The 22,786-nt window shown below is 39.9% G+C and overlaps 1 protein-coding gene across 1 annotated transcript in view; it reads right to left on the bottom strand.

The window, feature by feature from the left end:
- The window catches only part of MARCHF1 (membrane associated ring-CH-type finger 1), a 538,948-nt gene that overhangs the window by 64,210 nt on the left and 451,952 nt on the right, over nucleotides 1-22,786 (bottom strand). Inside the window, 3 exon segments of the mRNA XM_071219163.1 lie at nucleotides 5,706-5,874; nucleotides 5,877-6,466; nucleotides 6,749-6,828. Coding sequence (XP_071075264.1) covers nucleotides 5,706-5,874; nucleotides 5,877-6,466; nucleotides 6,749-6,828 — 839 coding nt within the window.

Here is a 22,786-nt window from a genome sequence, read left to right as displayed (position 1 = left end):
TTACTACAAAAATTATGGGAATTCCAAGAAAAGAGATTATTGTGGACCAAAACAATTTGGAAAAGCTTCACAGAAAAGGAAAAAATGAGGATAACATACCTAAGTGTGGGTAGTTGGAGAGAAGGATAAAGGCATGTAGGAGGGGAAGAAATGAGTTTGATGGCGGTACAGTGCTACTATATATTTTTGCTCCCGAATCTTTCCCCAAGTCTTCTGTTCCTGCTACTGCTCATTTTTGTTGTTGAGATGCCCTTTTCCCAGTTCATAAGGTTCTCAAGGGGTTTCCAATAGCCACATTTTTAAATCCAACTTTCCCATCCAAGGACTTGCTCAAAGCATAATGCCTCATGGCCCTGGTGACTGTGATTAGCCCAAGGATGTGCCCTAAGGCAGGCCGAGATTTTGTGTGCAACGCCTCGGAGAGAACATTTCTCTTTTCTGGGAGGTCACTGCTGGTAAAATGTGAGCCTGAAGCTATCTTTGTTCACACTGTCTCTTCCCTCTGCTATATAGTGGAAGTTTATCTGCAGTTGGAGAAGATAAGAACAAGACACAGAGGAGAGAGAGAGAGAAAAAAAAAACACATTGTTTGAGTCTCCGGAGTCCCCGAAGCCACCTGTATACCTGGATTTTCTATTTCTGCGGCTAATACACCCTTTTTTTGCTTGTTTGACTTGGTTTCAGTCAATTTTTTATACTTTATTTTTATTACTGAACTCTTATAGATGTCCCTATTTCCCCCCACCCCTTTGCTCACTTCCACCCAACCCCCACACCCTCGTCCCTCTGGCCACCACCACACTGTCATCTGTGTCTTTGGGCTATGTGCATATGTTCAGTCCATTCTAACCTAGTGGGAGAGCCCTGACTCAAGCAGGTAGCTGGCTAAGGGGTGGATGTGGAGTGTGGACCAAAATGAGACCTGGACAATGAGAAAGAAGGCACCGCAGATCAAAAGCAAGATCCAGAGGAGGAAATGGCAGGGCTTAGAGACCAGATACGTTCAATGCAGAAGAACATAGTTAAAACTGAAAATTCAGGGGGTTTGTGGAGTCACAGACAGGAACGGGGTAGCTGAGATGAGGAAGTGGTTGAAGGGAAACAATATCCAAATCATGACATCCGAGTTCCTGGTACAGCCAGACTTTGTGGGTCTACGGTTTTAGTGAGATGGCCCACACCATCCAGCACAACAGTGAGAAATACAGGAAAATAATTGAATTAGTCTTTGTGTTGGCATTCAATAGAATATGATAAAAAAACAATAATTATGCTTCCCAAATTCATCCTTTCCATTTCCTTTTCTCTTTCCACTTAGAGTCCAGAGAGGATATGTAGCAAAGAATAGAGGTTCTAAAAATATGGTCCCTAGGTCAACAACATCTGTATCATCTGGACACATTTTAGAAATGCAAATTCATGGGCCCAACCACAAAGTAAGGGAATCAGAAACTCTGGGTTACGCCCAGCAACCTGTGCTTCAACAAGCCCTGTAGTCAACTAACGTCCATCAAGGTGTGAGAACTGCTGTTGTGGAGTATTCTTCACATGTTGGCTCCATAGGAAGGTGAGGAAACCCACCACTTAGTGCTATGATTTCACACAGTAAGAATGACTCCCTTAGAAAAACTCATTCTCCCTAAGTCTATTCATTCAAAAGCTGGGTTGAATATGCACTACCTTTCCAGGCAATGTGAATACTGCTGTGAACAAATCTGATGCAGTCCCTCATACAACTATCTCCGTGTTAGCCATTGAAAATTAGGCCATGAAGTTGACTACCAGGCAACCTTATTAGTGCTTGGGAAGTCATAAAGGTGTTCCTGAAGAGATGACATTTAAATCAAGAAAGAATGACTAGGAGGTAGTCTGGGGAAGGGCAGGAGTGGAGGTGACATGCAGGCATCCTAGGATCTAAAAGAGGCAGGCCTGGCCACTGTCAGGGAATTGATGACAGACCAGCTTGAAGAGGTCGTTGTTAATGATGGGTATTGAAGCTGGAGAGGCAGATCTGCTAGACAGATCATGCAGGGACTTCTAAATCACATTAAAGATTTTGAATTTGCCACTGAATTTGCCAGAGGCTGTTAAGAAAAACATGATCTAATTCATGTTTTTCTATAGGTATATATATATTTTTAATTAAAAAAAGGCAAAGCTTTTCCTACCACACAACTGTGAATATAATAGCATGATGATTTAAATTTCCTGTAAGCTATAACTGGCTAAGAGAATCATAATCTAAACAAGGCTTTGATGAGGTGGGAAAGAGCAAGGAGTGTCCTCATGGGGACTAAATACTAGGAACCAAGGAGGAAGGGTTTAGAAGTTCTGCCTTGTGGTTGTGGCCGAGACTGGCCCTGCCCATGCATTTCTGAAGCAGCAGGAGCTCAAGTTCAAGGCAATTGCTGTTTCTCTTGTGGGTTATTTTTCTCCCCTTCACAGGAGCCCCTGGTGCTTAGGCTTGGCCATTCAAAGCCTTTTTTTCTACAAATGATCTCACTTACAGATTTCATTCACCTCCTTGGCCTCATTGTCACCTCCCTGAGAATCTATATGTCCTCTCTGACCATGATTATATTTTCATTTTTAATATCTTTGTGCTATTGCCCTGTGCTAATACATAAATTTAACAGCAATTGCAAATATGCAATTGTTTAGTGTTGGTCTGTGTATAGTTCACTAATGATTGAATACAGAGCCAGCCCTGATGCTCTTCGGCATTCCAGTGACATGTCTCCTATTGTCTGCAGGACAGCTGATGCTTGAAAATCACTGCAACAAAAAATAGCCTGCCTGTAATTGATTTCTCCGTGTCTTTCCCAAACCAACTTGATCTGACCTCTTCTGCCCCTGTCAGTAACATCAGCATTTATTGTCTCCCAAGTTCCAAGGTTTGGAGTCATTATTGACTCCTTTGTCTTAGGCTCTCACCAAGTCCAAGCATTAAGGTCATTCCTATTCACCTGGTGGGAGCCAGTATGCCAATGTTCCCCCTTTCATTATCCTCTACAATCCTAGTCCTAGTTATCTCAAAGTAGGATACTTCCACTACATCGCAACTCATTCTCCTAAATCTAGTTGCCCTTCCCCGTGCACCCTCAGGACCCCGTGACTACTCTGTGTACGCTGTTCTTCATCGAGCCTCTTCTATTTAGCAAAAGCTCTTCTGTATTTTCTTTTGCAGTGGAATCTTCTTTTCTTCTTAAAGGAACATTATAGAGAACCCCATTATAAGACAGAGATAATCATGAAAATTCTCTGGTTAAAGATGGGCTAAAGAAAGTACAATCCTCTTAACCTGTCCCCAACTTTTAAGGATGCCTCTCTGGCACCAAGAGGCTCATGGAAACAGTGTGAAAACGAAGATGTACGGAATAGACATAAACCCCTTGGAAGGATGTGCATGTTTTGTTCATAACATCTCTTTAACAAAAATTTAGTTGTAATCAATCTTTGCAAGCCTCCCAACCTAGTCACACAAATTCACACAGAATTCTTGAGTGCACAGTGGCATCCCCACATCCAGGACTGGGCTCATGGTCTTTCCCTGCTTTGAGTGCCTAGAATGCCATCCATACATCTCGGCCAATCTAAACCCTACTTTTCTCAGTCCCAATAATCCCTCTTCTTAAGGGGTTCCACCTCTTAGCAATTTTTCTTTCTTCAAATTCCCACAGTATTCCTCTTCTTAAATTCATCCTGTACTGCCTTGAAATTTCACCTTTTCAGGTGTGCATTTGATTTCTCCTAATAGATAATAAGCCACTTACAGGAAGAATCAAATGCTTTTGTCACTTTTTATCCTTGGCATCTCGTACAATATACTGTCCTTAGTATTTGCTTAGTGGGTATATTTTGATGATAACTCACACCAAGAAATAATAACAATAGGCCCATTGATCTCACTTTCATTAATAGAAGTCTAAGTTAAATATCCAGTCTTTGAAAATGTTCCTCCAGAGCAATGCTTTTAAGTTAGGAGAACCAGTCACTACGACTTCAACTGCAAGCATTACTTTTTCTTCCAATTACCATTAAGCCTACAATAAGTTTCTTTGACTGTCTTTCATTCAATTATGTTGGAAAGAGATTTGGGAAATGACAGCAGACGGCTGTAAGTGGGAGTTCTTAGTCTAGACTAGAAATAGTGTTGTATTCTACCCCCCCCCCCCAACATTTTAGCTAAGCCACACAAATCACATTCAAAAGAGTACAAGAAACTCACATTAATATGTAAATCAAGTGATAGTGATGTCATTTCTCTTTAAATACCTTAGCAGGGTTTGCCGGGCCCTCTCCACCTCTCAGGCCTCATCTCTCCCACCCATCCCCCCACTCACCACACTGGCCACCACAGCCCGCTGTCAACTCCCTGGATTGCTAAACTCCTTCCCTCATCCTGGCTTCACGTAGTGGCACTCCTGTTGGACGTGCCCCCCCACCCCCACGGCTTTCTTTGATCAATTCCTGTCATCCTTTGGGCCCCAGTTAGCTTATCACTTCCTTAAAAGAGTTTTTCTCTGATTCCCAGAATAAGTAAAGCTTCCTTTTTAGTCATGTGTTTTCACATTCCTTATCACAATCAAAAACAGGTATAACTGTGAAAGACTTTTGTGACTGTTACCCCCAGCCAACCATGAGCTAAGATGTCAGAGACCATATAGATCTCGTGCCTTAGGATATTTTCAAGCCTAGAATAAAACCTGATGCATAATAGGTGCTTGAATGAACAAATGAATGGGCATTGTATGAATGACTTGCTTATAAAACTTTCAGAGAAACAAACCATTCTAATTTATCTACACCCAGAGTTTAATTCTCCTCTGGCCCTGCCCTGAATGGACATAGGCCCCATCCTCTGGGTTACATGATTCCCATGAAACACACATAGTTTATAAAGTAACTGCAGTTTTATACAAATAAGCCCAAACAACAAAGCATTATGCAACAAAAACTTCACTTGCTCCCTGACAGAATCCACGTTAAATATGTTTTGTTTAAAATCGTGTCATTCATAAATAACAGCATGGACAGTCCTATGACTCTTTTTAATATTGAAGTATTTTGAAAATGTGTACAGCTGGGCAAAAAGCACAAGAAGGCAGTTTTATAGCTATGAAACGCCTGCATGTTGAGACCTTTTAATACATGATTATCACTGAAGTTAATGTGGTCTCCTTCCCTGAAGGTTCCAGCAACCCCACTGACGTGTCCCTGACCCGTGTCTGTGTCCTTTCAGTTTTAAATTACCCTGCTGAGTCAAACAATTGGAGAACAAATTAGCACCAACTGCAGCGGAGACCTGTCTGATACAAAATTCTGACCTTTAAAACCTTAAGCCTTGAATATTTTTCTGTCAGGGTGCTAACGGCTCACCAAATTTGCTTTGAAGAGTCTCTCACTCATATTTCCTCCAATAGTCTTGTCTTAACTAGAATGAGTACAAGACTCAACTGGTTTGTCAGCCCCTTTACTAGGATAAACCATTATTCAATTTAAAACAAGGGGGGCAAAGGGGAAATCAAATTCTATTGTTCTTCTCTGACCCACCTCTTCTCATTTTTACCTCCTTATATACAACCAGACAAATAACAATTTGAAAAAAATGTTCTGTTTTAAGGGTAATGTCAAACGCACAACTAACTCACAGCAGAAAGACAAAACATTTGCATGGCACCAAGTGTTTCTTTAGAGCGACTGACCTGCATACTTTCAAATGCTCAGACCCGTCACGGTAGGTGGCAGGAGGTTTATGAAGACAGTCATTCACCTGGAAAGCTGCATCATCCACATACTTGCCGCCTTCTGTTCCTGCCAGTATTTCAGTGGTGGAATCTGTTTCTGAAAATCTTTTGTTGATGGGGTCATTAGCCTAAGACTATGCAAGAGCCGTGGGTCCCTGTGGTAGGATCTGCCTTTGCTTTCTTCATGGTTCCTTGAGGATCTCTTAATCTCGAAGGATCCCCTAGGCAGGGAAAGACTGCACTCTTGGTACCTTGTGCCTTTTCCCCTCCAGAGATTTAAAGGGACACTCCCACATTCAATCAACTCTTGTTGCTTTTTGCCTTTGGAGCCCAAATTTATCAGATCAATTCCATTAGGAACAGAAGCCCCACCCAAGTTTCCACATGATTTATTATTATTTCTCCTTCTTTGTGACAGTCAGAATTTCTCTTGGGCTCTTCCTTTTGTCTGGATCCAATGACTCTCATCTTTGGAAGGTGAATCTGAAGAATCTGTGTAAAGCTCACTCCATCTGGGTCTTGAGATCTGGAGGTGAAAATCATTTCTTCTCCCTCTTATTTGTTCTTCTGCATGCTCATATCTCTCAGAGGCCCTTTTCCTCCTCCTGGGCCTCTGTTTTACTGATTTCTTACCAGACTCCTTCCTAGCAGGGCTCAGCACCACGACAGGGGTGCATTGCTCAAATGCATCTTCTGACATGTCATGCAAGATGGCAGATCTAGATAAAGCAGCAGACAAAGGATGGGAAATGGGAATGGAGAGGAAAGCTATGGGAAAACAGAGAGAGAGTGATGAAAATGATAGCATGGACCAGAAGTTGGTAAACAAAGATCAAATGAAGAAAATGCACTAAAGGAAAAAAAAAAAACCCTTAAGGCTGCATAAATTGTTAAAGGACAACATAAGGCAGAAGCAAGAGCCACACAGTCTCAGAATGTAAAACAAGAATACAAAACATTGGTCTAAACACATTGAGGAGAATCATTTGCTGAGCACTTACCTGCAGATGTCCTGAGTGGACGGACAGACAGACAACCTTGACTGGCTCCTGGGAGCTGTCCCTGTGGTTGGGCTGCTTGCCTGGAGAAACAAGTTAGATAATTTGGCATCTTGGTTAAGGTAATACATGGTCGATATCTTTCTTTTTTTCCACATATTTAAAAAATTACAACAAACGTGGCTGGCAGTCATGTTGATTATAACTCAGCTCACAGAATGTAGGAAGTTAGAGGTTCGTTTTGCAAAAGTAAAACTTATTTGAGGAACTTGAAACAGCTGAGATGGTGTACCACTTTGCTGTTGCTTCATTTGTGAGAGAGGAAGATGATTATACAATTTCTATCCTTACTGTGAGCATTTGAGTGGGACAGCTCATTGTACCTTGGAAACAAATGGGTAACACTCGAATATCCCATGATGTAAAGAACATAAAGGCCACTAAATGATAAGAATAACAATGGCCTAGGAAGCCTAAATAATCAAATATCCATTAGATTGCTAGCATTGCCTGGAGTTAACACTAAATCACAACATGGACCCATGAGATAATATATTTGAAAATACTCTGTAATAGTTAAAAGCCTGCAGTCATTACTACTTTATCATTGAAACTAATAAAATCTATCCATCACAACATCAGGGACCTTTCATATCTCTTAATCCTGTGGTCCTACTGAGCCCAAAATTAAGAGAACCAGAAATACTTCAGATTGATGGCACAAAGTTGAGTCCATTTCACTAAACTCCTATCTTTCTTTACTCTATTTGACAACTTTAACCTGTTATATTTAACACAGATGATGATAAAGCATAAGCTAGAGTGCATTGAAAATTTACTGTGTGCCCTGCATTGTGCAGTATCTACTGTCTCTTTAATTCTCATAGTAATCTCACAAGTGGAAAATAATAATAACAGCTTTGAATGAATATTATGTGCCAATCACTGTTTCAAATAATTTTCATATGTTCACTTATTAATACTCACAAGAAACATATGTGGTAAATACTGTAATTATCTCCATGTTCCAGATGTGGGAACTGAGCAATTGGTGCTATGTCTTACTAGTAGGTGTTAGAGCAGAGGATTGGATGAGAACTCTTGTCCCTGCTTCTGTTCTCTTCCCCAACTACAATACACCTCTCTTCTACATGGGAAAAGAAGGAACTCCTAGGTCCAGACTCAGGCCAGTCTGACTGCACAGATGGAATACGTAATTTTGCCACCAAGAAAATGACAGAAAACATAGAAAAGTTGATCCCAAAATTCAGAGTAGTTCTAAAAATTGTCATATTTGGGACATTGTGGGATCCAGAGAAAAAGAAATTAATTCTAACTCAAGAGGTCAAAAAAACTTTCAAGAGAAGGCATGGTTGGCTGAACAATACTCCACCCTACCTCCCAAGATGTTAACATCCCAATCCCTGGAATTTGTGAATATATTTCCTTGCACAACAGAAGGCACTTTGCAAATATGAGTGAGTTAAAGATCTGGAGATAGGAAAATCATCCTGGATTAACTTGGAGGGTCCAATGTAATCACAAGGAACCTTATAAGATGGAGGCAGAAGCGTCAGAGTCAGAGGAGACAAGGTAAGGATAAGAGCAAAGGTGAGAGTGAAGGGAAGATGCTACATTTCTGTTTTTAGAGATGGAGGGATGGTTCTCTGAGCCAAGGAATGCAGGTGGCTCTTAGAATCTGGAAAAGGCTAGAATTAAGACTGAAATCTATTTCAAATCAATCCTAGCTGGTGTCACTTTTGATTCATTTGCTCAGCAAACATGAATTAAGGGTGGATTATATAATAGATACAATGATGAGTTCTGGGAATAAAGAAAGAGATGGCATCCTGAAGGGGATTCTTGTTGGGCAGAGAAGAGATGTAAGTGGATAGGTGACTTTAATATACCCCGATAGAGTCTAGGAATGGGGTTCTGATGAAGGAAGGACACCTAATGCAGAATGGAGCAGAGATTTAAAGTATGTGTCACAGAGGATATGACACCTGACCTCAAAAGGGTGAGTGTGAGAAAAGTGGGGGAGGGCAGTCCAGACAGGGAGAAAAGCACAGAGTAGAGAGAACACGGCTTGTTTGGGGAACACAGAAAGTTTTGTAATGACTGGAGGGAAGGTGGTGAATGAAGTATGAAGTACCGGTAATACATAGTCAAGATGAATGAGTAGACAGAGGTCCTGTATGCCACATTGAAATGTCTGGGCTGTATCCTCAAATAAATGGAAAGTCATTGACAGATATCCAGCAGCAAAAGGAAATGATTAAATCTGGGGACCAGCAAGCTCACCTTGGTGACTGAGCCAAGGTGATTGGGAGGTACCAAAGTGACTACAGCATGGAAAAGCATTAGGATTCAATACATTTGGTATACAGCGGGGACTGAGAAAAGGGGTATTTAAGCAATATAGCCCCAACTGGTTGTTTTATTTTTAAGTAGGACTAAAGTCATTTGAAAGATCAGCTGAAAAAGGTAATATGGGGAAACATCTAGGAAAATTCTTTAATGAAAGCTAAGTGGGATCAAGACCTGTAGCACTTTTATCAGATATCACAGCAGTATGACTCTTCAGAAATTAGATTATGTGGGTGGCAAAGGAAAAGACACATTAGAATAGCCATCTATCTATCTATCTATCTATCTATCTATCTATCTATCATCTACTTATATTATCTATCCATCTATCTCTCTCTCTATACCTTATCACATAATAAAGTTGCATTTTGAATCGGGGGAAAAGGCTAGGTTGTTGAATAAATAGCAACAGGGAAAATGACTAGTCATTTGGAAAATGTAAAGCTGGATGCCTTCCTACTGCCTATAGTGAAGTTTAGGTGGATGAATGACCTACCTGTAGCAAAATAAAACCATAAAAGTATGTGAAGAACACGTAACTGAATATGTTTATAATATTTTGGAAGGGAATCTCTTCCTCAGGAGGACAAGAAACAAAAAAATTAACACAGCAACAGACTATTTGGCATGATATTTAGAAAGATAACTTTTAATTTTTGAAAAAATAAACACATACCAACACCAGCCCAGAAAAAATTTGAAGACATAAATAATGTCATATTCATAACATACATGATAGCCAAACAGCTACTTTCTCTAGTATTCTGAGATTGTTTTACAAATCAAGGAAGGAAAGTTGATTGCTCTTTGAGAACAATGAGTAAGACACACAGACAGTTCACACCAAAGGAATTACACGTGGCCAAGAACTACATGTAAAAAAGATGCTCAATTTCAGTAAGCAAACAAGCTCAAATTCAGTCAACAATGGTCTTGACTTTCACTTATCAGAGGTTTAAAAGCGATTGCTGACACCCAGGGCACCGAGGTGGGGAAGCCAAGCATCACCACATGCGGGTGAAGTGCGTAACTAGAAACTGGCACAACTTGTTGGAGGGCAATTTGGTAAACTTTGTTAAAACAGAAAAAGTCTGTGCTATTCACGTCGGAAATTCTAATCACAGGAATTGGTTTTGCTAAAACACTTGCACAATTGCCCAAAGATATTTTCATTATAACAAGAATGTTCATAGTAGCTTGTTTGTAACAGCGAGAAATTGGAAACAACCCAAATGTTTAGTTATTTACAGTGAAACACGAAAGCCATTACAAAGGAATAAGATGCATCACACGCATGCACACACAATCATGCACACACAATTGTAGGATATATTTTTATGTGAAAAGTCAAGTTTCAAAAATTATATATACTATGACCTCATGTGGTTAAATAATGCTTACATTAAATATGTTATCATAGGAATAGGACACATTTGGAGAAGTACATATCCAAACATTAGCAGTAATTATCTTTTTGAGGCAGAATTATGAAAAACCTTTAATTTTTAGGTTATATATTTCTATAATATTTAAAAGCTTTAATTTAAAAAAAGTTTAAATCATATTAATGATGATGTTATAAGTAACAACAATTAATATCAAGAATCAAGATTTTCTTTTCTTTCAATAAGTGATAGTCATTCCTCATTTATGCTCTTTGACCTCCACTTCCCTTCTTCAATCAAATGTAGTCAAAATGACATCCACAGAAAAGAATTGTTGGAAGGATAACATAATATCATTGATCAGGTAAGTGCTTTGTAGTGTGTCCAAGGGTTGTAATAGGAAATTAACCTTGGATTATGAAAATTCTATTTATTCCCCCAAATCACATTTTCTCCCCACAAATGGACTCAATGGTATCCCCTCATTCAAAAAGGAGACACATAACAGCCTTAAGTCAATGATTCTCAATCCTGGCTAGAAATTAGAATCACTGGGAAGATTTTTTTTAATTACCTCTTCCCAGGCCTGTTGTAGAATCTCTGAGGAAGGGGGCCCAGGGCGCAGAACCTGATCATCAGTATACCTAAAAGCTGCCCCAGTGAGTGACTCAATGTATCCAAAATTAAGAACCTAAATTATTGGCTTATATCAAAGGGGATATTATCCTACTTCAAATCTCATATTAGTTTTTGTTTCCCTGAGATTCCAGTGATAGTATTCTTGAAAGCCTGATTTTTTTTTTTTTGATAGAGAAAAGTGTTTTCTAAATTCCCAAATCTCACTTTTATACATCTAGATGAGATCTTGGGCTTCCGGTCGTAGTTTTTATAACCTAAAGCAGAGGGAGACGAAGAGTATGACTTACTCTCTGCTTACAGTTTGCTGCTGAAGGGAAGGACCTTAGAGAAGGGAGAGGAGAACAAAAGAAGAAATCCCAGTGTCTTCTCTCCGCATTTATCCACCTGGGTGAAGCATGGTTTAAGGAGCGGATATGGGGAGCAGGGCAGGGTACTTGGAAAACTCACCAAGACATGCTTGGGAACAGACCAAGAACATGATGCTTGCTCTTTCCTTCCCTGGAAAGACTATGTCTTTAAGATCAGCTTCTCGGTGGGCAAGGGCAGTGCCTACATTGACACCTGCATGGTAGGACAGAAGTAACTGCAGCAGGTGGACCTGAGCCAGTTCTCCCACTCCCTTAGCCTGAGGTGGGGAGAGGGAATCCAGGTGTCTTCTTGTGTGTTTGTGGGAAAGATAACTGAGATTGCTAATATGGGGAGGCAAGCAAGGGTCACTAGAGTTAAAACAAATGTGACTCTGTAACAGAGGGCCACGGAAATGACTACCTAGGCAAGAGGCCTGATGATTCCCGTGAAAACCCAAATGGGATAGAAGGTCAAACTGTAACAAAGAGCTAGTCACCAGTCCAAGAGCCAGCAGCTGGTGCTTTAGCACCAGGTCTGGTAGAAACCTGCAGTATAGAACTCTAAATAGAGGCCCCTGCCCAGTGTATTCTGAAAAATGTAGGGAAGTGGGAAGAAACCTTGAAAAACAGAATGCAATTAAGTTCTGAAGCCCAGTAGACTGAAGTCTTGTTTTGAAAAAAGCAAACATTTCCCACATCAGCAATAAAGGGGGCTTAAGAGGAAGTTAAGAAAACTGAGATTACTTGTAGAAATTCACATGGCCCCTCCCTACCACAGTATGCAAAATTTACTGTACTACATGCTGAAGATCATGTAAAATTCCTAAGAAACTGTGTAGCAAACATCCACACCACTGACTGATTACAAAATCTAGATGTAGAAGAAAGTGACCTTGAAGCTGAGGCTCTAATTCTGTGGATTAAAAATGGTGCAGAAAGGAAAACGTAGGCCAGACAGCAAAAAGTAGAACAGAGTGTCATAGCAAGTTGTCATAATGCTCCTTTTGGCACACCAAGGTTTGGAAGAAACTAAACATCTTTTCTAAAAGGGAAAGCCAAATCTACCTTTAGCAATTCACACCTTTATAGGAGAGGCTTAGAGCAAGGCTGGAAGCTTCGGGCAGGTGAAAAGAGAAGCTGCAGGTAATGGTGCAGAATCTAGCCTATATTGAGAGGCCCTAGAAGGCCAGCAAATAGAGCCACCTGGTCCTCAGAGGCCCAGCTAAGCCAGCCTACACGCCCTATTGGAAAAGAGAGTCGAAAACACAAATGGGACAGTAGCTGTCATTGGGGAACGAATGGCAGAAAATTTGGTTTTTAGTAGCAGCTCATGTCACCTCCCACTTCTCACAAGCCACCCACTCTTACTGATATAGATCAGACCCAATACAAGCTTCGGCAGGAGTCCAGGTTGAACCCCTGGGACCCGGACGTGGTAAGGCTAGTCCTGAGAGTAAGGACCATCTCTGGGGAGCATCAATAGGGACCATTCTGTGAAGAAGTTGAGGACCCAGCACAGTACCCAGGCTACCTAGTGAAATGTAGGCATTCTGGTAGCAGCATAGACAGATTCAGACTGTTGTCTCTGGCCCCCTGCGTTACATCCCTTAACCCACTTCTGATAGCTGCAGCTTTGCGGAACAGTTCCCTGCGTGTGCCAGCTGACCTTGTGGTGACCACGTCCCACCTGAAGTGAGTGTTACTTAGTTTCTCCTTTGTACTCCTAATTCCATGGGGACACACTCAGGCTTGCACAAGCCTGAGTGCAAGGGGCTTAATATCTCTAGGAGCAACTCTCAAAAAATGGGGTCCAGAAGATTATTGATAAATGGTCCATTCTCCTTTCTCCCAGGTAGAAAATTCTGAGACATTTAAAATATTTCCCAGAAGTCCCATTAGAATCTAACCGCCATAACTGACTTCAAAATGCATCCTTGCCCTGGCCTAGCTGCTCTGCTGGATGGAGTGTTTTCCTATTCACCCAAGGGTTGCAGGTTTGATTCCCAATCAGGGCATGTGTGGGAGGCAACTGATTGATGTCTCTCCCTCACATCAATGTTTCCTTCTCTCTTCCTCTCACTCTAAAACCAACTTTGAAAAAGGGGCCTATCCTTGGGCGAGGATTAAAAAAATGCATCCTTAAATTGACTTTTCACCCATTTTTGTATTATGTTCCCTAATCCCTCATTTATGACTCCTGGGACGACTTCTGAAACACACCACCTGCACCAAAAGTCTTGTCACCAAAACTTCTGTGGGGAACCCAAACTGAGAGAAAACTGGTCCCAGAAATTGTCTTAGACAGCTGACCCCCAGGATAGAATTTAGGAGCAGGTCCCTCATGGTCAGACACAACAGGCAACCCTTCCCTGGCAGTGAGTGCAGTGGCGATAGCGCCCAGTGAGCTGCAGCACCACAATTACTGGGCCGGCAGAGGTACAGGTGGGTGGAGCCATGCAATCGCTCTAGCATTTGTAAGCAGGGGCCAGTGATAAGGATGAGTCAATGCACTTGCCTGGCTTTCTGAACTGCCTGGGAAGCTTCTATAAAAGAATGGCAGGTTCAGCTTGGTTAATTGTCAGCCAAGGGCACTTTGTGAAAGCCCAAAGCATAGACAGGTGACCTCTAGGCAGCCCTGGAGTAAAAGGGGACAGAAGCCAGGGATAAGTACACCAGTCCCCAGTTTTTCAAGTAGTCAGTTCTTGGAGACATTCATTACATCTCATAGGTGATCCTGCTGAAATCATGCTCTGTTTGGTACATCAGTGACCTGTACTACATCCTTCCACTGGTTTCTCCTCCTTTTCTGTTTCACTACCCTTCTCCTTGCTGCCCAGGAAACACCTCCCAGACAAACAACTCATACAAGAATACAAGTCTTTGTCCCAGGGTTGCCTTCATGAGAACATAAACTCGGATACTAGAGGTTTAGGGTGGGCTGCGTCATCAGAAAAACTGGTTGCCTGCTGCCATTGCCTGGGCTGGCTGGATGCTCCCCACGCTCCCGGAGCTGCATGTATTCCCCATCGCTTCAGGACTCTGGTTGCCGGTCTGGTGCTCACTGTACGTCCTACTAAAAATGGTCAAGTTCCAGATCCCGGCACACCCCTCAACCTGCTGCAGTTAATGGTGCAGAGAGAGAACAATTCTTCTCACGGTTCTCATCGCCTCCCTTTTGTTCTTCATTTTGATCTGTATTCTGCAGAATGTCGGGATTTGTCTTCCCAAGGTCTAGCTCCAGTCACTTCCTTTGCCTTATTGGAAGGCCTCAATGGTTCCCGACTACCTAATATATTAAGTTCAAAGAGAAGAATCTGGTGTTTTCAGTCCTTTGTAAAGTTCTGTGTCCCATCTACTTTTCTGATATTAACTTTCACTTCTCTTAATTCTCGAGTTCCAGTGAAACCTAGCTTATTTGTTATTATCAATATGTCTCATACTTTTATTTCCATGCCTTTATAAAGAAAGTGGCAAGAGAAAAGGTTTGGAATTTTCCTCAAGACCCACTTAATTTTCCAACTTTAGACACTATTTTATTTGAACTCCAGGAGTCCTTTTAACACTTTTCTTATGGAATCACTCTTACTCTAGCTTTTACATCATCATCCATATTCCTGTCTCATCATTTTCAAACTGCCATACCATTCTACAGCTAATATATATTTTTTTACTTTCTTGCCAGATTGAGACCATGTCTTCTTACTCATTTTGGAAACCTTCATACTGTCTTGTATGTGTCAGGTAGCTAAAGGGTTGCGGTGTTGAACTGTGCTTGGTAACAGTTGGGCTGAGTTGAACTGACGTTGGTAAGTCCTGTCCTGACTGCAGTAGAGAGAAAGATGACAGACAGTCACATCCAGTGGCCCAAGAGGAAAGGGCTCCACTCCATTCTATAAAGGAGGCAATTCTGCTCTGTAACAAAATAAATGAAGTGAGGCCAAATTTTATATAATTCTTGAGACCCTTTTTTTGGACTTGGGAATCAAAAAGCACACCAAATTAAAGATGCATCCTCTGTTTTATTTTAAAGATAGAGATTCCCACTGAGGAAGGGATATATAACTACACTGTATAGAGAAGAATATATGTTTCACCATTTTTTTTAAGCTGGCAGGGTCTTTTTTAAAAGAAAACACAGTAATGGAGGAAAAAAAGGAATTAAAATCTTTTAAATGCATGGCCCTATTCAACAGCAATGAATTGTTTTAATTTGCTAGTTGGTACATTATAAGAGCTTGGTAATTTGTTCATCCCTTTAATAGGTGCAAGATTGAAATGCGGTTGGGAAGGGGAAAATAACAATTGACTGGATGAGCAGAATAATATGTTCTTTGAAATGAAGCATTCTTTGTAATGGATGTTTATTTCAGATGATTACATTGTACAGTGCATTCAAATGGGAAAAACAAACAGGAGGCCAGCTGCACTAATTTTATCAAAGTTATTTATATCCACCATATAATTAAAGGCAGTAATTTTAAATTAGGTTTTCTGAGAACCCATTTATAGGCAACACAAGACAACTTGTCCCGATGGCATTGAGGCCGTGATTGTGTTCCGGAGGCAATGTTAACGGTTGCTGATTGGCCTTGGCATTTTGAAAATTAATTACTGTTTCAAAAGATGCTAAAGTGGTTGCCTTCTGCTGCCCTGACCAGTTTAGATCGACTCTACTGGGAGAGCGCGCTATATAATTTATGGTGTGAGAAAAAATAAATGGCTTCTATTATTTACTAATACATTAATGATACCTTATGAAGAATGACTCTAGAACTTTGGATAGCAACTGCTTTGCAAACGCTTCCTTCTTTTAAAAAAAAGTAATTAATTTCAGTAGTTTATGAATGACATGTTAAAGAATTAAGTATTAAATGAAATATTAAACTGGCTCTAGGGAACAGAAATAGGCCCAAAACTGTTGAAAAGGCCCTTTTTGGTTGTGAAATAAATTAGAAAACATTTATGCAATCTCAGGGCTATGGGGAACTTCATAAAGGTGACTTGGTCTAACCCCCATCTGACACTGTTATTTCATTTGTCACGCTCTCAGTAGGTGATCAGCCGGCCCCTGCTTGGTCAGCAGCAGAACTCGCTATCTCGTGGGACTTCCTCTGCATTTCTCTAGCCAAAACATCCGACTGTGCCACCCTACCATCTGAAATCAGTTTTTCTGTGGATTCCTGCACTAATTCTAGTTTTAGCCTCCAAAGCCACACAGAATTTCCTTAATCTCAAAGTCTGTCTTCTATACCAGGACCTTTTGTTACTTATTGATCTTCACCTATACTGTATTCTTGCACCCCATCCTCAATCCCCTTAGGCAAGTTTAGAGAATACTATGCAACTTTATACGAACATGTGAAGTATACATTTGGAGCAGTGAGTAATTACATTCATTGGAAGCATAGGATGCCAGTGATAAATCTATAAGGGAAGACTTTAGATAATCATGAAACTTCAATGTCAGGGTAAGTAGTGTTCTACACTATTTGATAGGTAATCAGTGAAGATTCTGACGAGGAGATAAGGGTGATGACAAGTGTCTTTAAATAAGGTAGCACCCAAACTATAAAATACATACAAATTAGCCAATAAGACAGAAGAGAGAATCTGGAAATAGATACACAAATATGATCCACTGATTCACGACAAAGGTGCCGAAGCAATTCAATGAGGAAAGGAACATCTTTCAAAAAATGGGGCTGGAACAAATGGATAATCGCCTTGAAGAAAATGAATCGCAGTCCTTACCTTACAACATATTAAAAATTACTTAAAATGACTCATTCAAAACAAAAAGTGGAAACTATACAATTCTGAAAAGAAATAGAAGAAAATCTTTGTGACCTCGAAGTAGGAAAAGATTTTCTAGTTGAGACACAAAAAGCACAAATCATAAACTTTATTGTTGGTAAGTTATATTTCATAACTTATACATAAATATGTATACATATTTATACATAAATGAAATACCTTTGCTCTTAGCAAGGCATTATAAAGAAAGAGAAGAGGTGAAGTGCTTGCCGGTCTGGTGCTCACTGTAAGTCCCACTGGAAAATGGTCAACTTCCAGATCCTTTATCATTACATCTTTATCATTAAAGATAAAGAACTTGTATCCAGAGTATATAAACAATTCTTATACTCTTATAACTCAATAATTGAAAAGACAAACAGTGAATAAAAATAGGCTAAATATATGAGCAGCGACTTAAAAAATATGTGAATTTCCGATAAACATTTGAAAAGATACTCTTAACCACTTATCATCAGTGAAATGCAAATTAAAGCCACAAGAACATACCATTACATACCTATTAGAATGGCTACAACTAAAAATACTGGTAATATCAAGTACTGGCAAGAAGGCAACTGGAACTTTTGAACATTACTGGAAGTAATTATCTGGCAGTTTGACATAAAGTTAAATGCACCTACAATACAACCTAGCCATTCCACTTCTGTGTATTTACCCAAGAGAGATAAAAGCACATGTCAACTTGCATACAAAGGTTCATAACAGCATTACTCATAATAGCCAAAATGTCAAAGCAAACCTTGTGTCCATTGATGGAAAAAGGAATAAGGACAATGTGGTATATGCATACAATGGAATATTATTCCGCCTTAAAAAGGAAGGAAATTATGACACATTTTATCTGCAACATGAATAAACCTTGAGAACATTATGCTAAGTGAAATAAGCCAGGCACAAAAAGACAAATGCTGTATGATTCCAGTTATATGAGATGCCCACATCAGTCAAATCCATAGAGACAGGAAGTAGAGTGGTGGTTGCCAGGGGCTGTGGGGCAGTGTGGGGAGTGTTGTTTATTGGGCATAGGGTTTCAGTTTTGCAAGATGAAAAGAGTTCTAGCGACTGGTTGTACACCAGTGAGGATGAACTAAAACCCCTGGACTTTTACACTTAAAATTAACCTAGTCCATCTTATATTATGTGTATTTTAACCAAAATTAATTTTTTAATGTAAGAAGACAATGGGACCAAGAGGAACTTAGAGAAGAAAAGATGAGACACATATACTGGCCAGTGCGGTGAGGCAAATGAGGTTCTAAGTTTTCTGGTCCCTGATACAAAGAATCACTTCCCATGAGATAAAAACAAAGTGAACCATTAGAAAAAGCACAATTGGCAGTTCCATTTTTAGTTTTCTGAGGAAATTCCATACTGTTTTCCACAGTGGCTGCACCAGTCTGCATTCCCACCAACAATGTACTAGGGTTCCCTTTTCTCCGCATCCTCTCCCATTTGTTTGGTGATTTGTTTATGACCCAGCAATTCTGCTGCTGGGATTATACCCTAAGAACCCTGAAACACCAATCCAAAAGAACCTATGCACCCCAATGTTCATAGCAGCACAATTTACAATAGCCAAGTACTGGAAGCCACCGAAGTGCCCATCAGCAAATGAGTGGATCCAAAAACTATGGTACATTTACACAGTGGAATTCTACACAGCAGAGAGAAAGAAGGAGCTTATACCCTTTGCAATGGCATGGATGGAACTGGAGAGCATTATGCTAAGTGAAATAAGCCAGGCGGTGAGGGACAAATACCATATGATCTCACCTTTAACTGGAACATAATCAACAAAAGAAAAAAGCAAACAAAATATAACCAGAGACATTGAATTAAGAATATTGTAACAATAGCCAGAGGGGAGTGGGGAGGGGATAGTGGGGAGAGGGGTCTATAGGAGCTACTATAAAGGACACAAGGACAAAATCAAGGGGGAGGGTAGAAGTGGGGGAGGAGGTGGGACTGGCTGGGGTGGGGTGGAGGGATGGGGAGAAAATGCAGACAATTGTAACTGAACAAAAATAAATAAATAAAATTTTTTTAAAAAGCACAATTGCTAGCTCTGAGACCAAAAAAGAGTATCCATGTCTGGGTGATCATTTAAGAGAACTAGTGATGAACACTATTGTTCAACACAACTTTTATAATGGATACAGTGTTGAATGTCAAACACATGTCCATCATTATTTTCCAATGGTTTGAGGTCAAAGTAAAATTCAGTGCCACAGGAAAATTTCTACTTTGACATTATACCATCAGAAAATAACAATGGACATGTGTTTGAAATTCATTGCAAGTATTCTTAATCCTTTCTTCTACCCCCTCTCTTTTAAAATCTTGACTGCTTGTCTGCAAAGTCTTCGTGTGATCTGGGTTGGCAGACAGGGACACAGGGAGAAAGAGAGGGAGGGTAGGTTTGTCTACAGAGGGAAAGTATGAAAAGGAAACAAGATCCAATAAGGAGATGGAGTAAGAGAGGAGAGTTAGGGAACAAAGGACAGCTTTAAGAGTTTTGTGGTTCAGTCTAAGTTGAGCAGCTGTTTAAATGAATGAGAATTTAGGGGATAGAAAAAAAGGACCTTTAGGAACCTTTACTGTGCATGCTTTGCTCTAATTGCAGCCTCATCTCCACTTCTACCTGCAATCCATAGGCCACTCCAAGACAACCCTTCCCCCGGAAGAACTCACCTGTGCTTTCAGAACAGGAAGTGCATTTCTTTTGAATGGTATTTGGTGTTGACATAGGACTTAAATTTGGACAAGAAGGCCTGGATTTATTTAGGTTACATCAATGAAAAGCAGCCCTGCAGAAGAGCAAAATATGGGATCTCAACTGCTCTTTCCTATCTGGTTTAGTTCAGGAACTAACTTTAGAGGAAATGCCACAGATCATATAACACTTTATAAATACTGTGTCTCCCAACAGGGTGGTCGATAAAGAGTTGAAATTAATTAAGAGTTATATATTCTCGGTCATTTGTTTTCATGAAGAGATTTCTTGTGGCTAGTTAGGTGTGGGGTAATACGAGGTCGGGAAATATAGGTATATACATTACTATCAAAATGTTAGCCTAAATAAAACCAGCAAATAATCTCGAGAAAATTGGGCAAAGATGTGCACATAGATAGGGCCAAGAGCTATCAGAAGAAACTTTCAAAATGCACTTAAGTGTGCACACAGATAAATGAACAGTTAAGATCCCAGACTTCAAGATCACAGGCCGTAGCTATAGATAATTTTAGCCTGCAGAGATTTTCAAGTATGTCCAATCATATTTCTCTCATGTTTATGAAAAAAAATAAACACTCCAGCAAATCCCCAAAAGTCTATTTAACAGCCTGAACTGTCACCTGGTATGATAGCCAGCAGGCTACCCAGCTTGCCAACCTCATGCCTAATTGACTGCGTAAGTTGGGTTTTTATACAGGATCATTGGCATTTTACATAAGCAAAGGCACATTGAGTTTTAGGACCGTTGATCTGCAGATCTTTCGAGTAATAATCTAATAATTGGGCTAATTGTCTGTTAGTGCCACCCCTCATTCATTGAAATCATATTAGCTATATATCAAAGAGAATGTTTACTTTCCTATTTAAAATGCCAAAGGGGTACAAGTTGGCAATTAAGACAAGAGAATGTAAAAAGACTTTACAATATTAGTCTCAGTTTTCATACTTCTTTCATTTATAATTTGTTTTTATGGTTTTAACACAAAATCTCATTATCATGTCAACCTATAAGTGCAAACTTTGAGTTGTCCCTAAAGTCATTTTTAGCGTCTGGCAAATACAATACATTTGCCTAATGTTACAATATGTTGTTCTTGCATTTTCTACATGATTATTTCTAAATTGTGTCTGCTATAAGAATCTAAAAAATATTTCTTAACATCTGAGTTGTTACTTCATCAAATCTGTCAGTTTTGAAGAATAAAATGATAGTTTAACTTGGATGGAGAGAGCATAGGGAAATCAAGTAATAATACTGTTTGGGAGAACAAAGAGAAGAACTGAAGTTATTACAATTCCTGTAATTCTGTTATTATGACTAATAACAGTATGAGAAAATGATGGCTGTTTGTAGGGAAAAAAGAGGTTTCTAACAGCAATTATCTCATGATATTCATAAATCTGGGGTTTACTGAAGGTTTTAGTATGTATTTCCTCTGAAAATCAAGGGTCTACTCTATGCGTTTTTATATATTAGAAGTGGGAAGCTACAAAGAAAATATTAATGCCTAGACTGATGCAGGAATTAATAAATATCTTCAGGCTTACTTCAATGGAAAGTAAACATTTTTATACGATAGTGAAGGAGTTAAGGACACAGCAGCCAAAAATATGCTGCTTTGGCATATTGATTATTTTGAGCTAAGGGCACTTCGAAACCAGCAGATGCAAGCTCCGACCTCTCCTTTTCTTCCTGAAAGCAGGAGGTTGAAATTCCCCTATGAAAGATGCCCTCCAGGTACCAGGAAGAAATAAACGTTCTTATCCCCAGAGATGAAGAGTTGTGAGAGAAATGTGTGCAAATAAACTTTGATAAAATAAATCCTGTCTTGCTTTAGTCTCCCCGTGTATTTTACTTTTCACAATTGTCACTCTTCGTTCAACCTAGTGCACAAGTACTGGGTCCTGTCCACTGCTGTGGGTCTTCATTTCCTGTGACTACTCTCATGTATGTGTAAAATCTTATTAAATAAAACGTGAACTATTTTTCTTGTTAATCTGTTCACTGTCAGTCCCAGCTGGAAACCTGAAGATGGTAGAGGAGAAATTTTACCTCCCCTCCACTAGGAAGAGGGTGTTCTCTTTTGGGGCCCCAAGAGGAGTGGAACTTCTATCAAGAAACGTAAATCTGATGGATATATTTAGGAACCCCAAAGAACTCCAAAGGCAACTTTCTAAGCTAGCCTTTGTCTCTCTCTTTGATTTACATTCATTTTCTTTTTCTTTTCTTATGGTTAGGTTCTTCCTCTCCAGAGTGGTGATAGAGATTAGTGGGACCAGAAACAAAGTTGGTTGCTCTATGTTGGGATTCAATATTATTCAAACTTTCCTAATTTCTTTGGCTTGATTGGCCCTGTGTACAATTGCTTGGAAGCTATTGAATTGAAGGTCAACAATTATATCTTGTGTCCACCAATGGAGACATTGTGCTCCTTTTTTTTAATGGACGTCTCCCTACCGCTCACCCCCACTCCTACAATGCTAATGCTGACTCGTTTTCCAGTGGTTGTACTGTCCAGGCCCAGATTCCTGATCTGTTAGATCACAAAGAGTTGGTAATTTGACTTTATATTTGGATCAATGACTCACAAATTGAATTGAGCTTATGCACATAGGTTCTCATAAATGAGAGTATGTAGAAGAAGCACTGGTGATTGAACTCATTTTTAACCTTTCTTGGGAGGGTAGTTTTGAGAGTTGGATTTAGGTTTCTATTGTTCTTCAGAAAAAATCACTTGTTCTTTTTTTC

The sequence above is a fragment of the Desmodus rotundus genome, chromosome 9 (genome assembly GCF_022682495.2).
Source record: "Desmodus rotundus isolate HL8 chromosome 9, HLdesRot8A.1, whole genome shotgun sequence".
Lineage (NCBI taxonomy): Eukaryota > Metazoa > Chordata > Mammalia > Chiroptera > Phyllostomidae > Desmodus > Desmodus rotundus.
The sequence above is the reverse complement of the archived record's forward strand: the minus strand, read 5'-3'. Positions and strand labels throughout refer to the sequence as shown.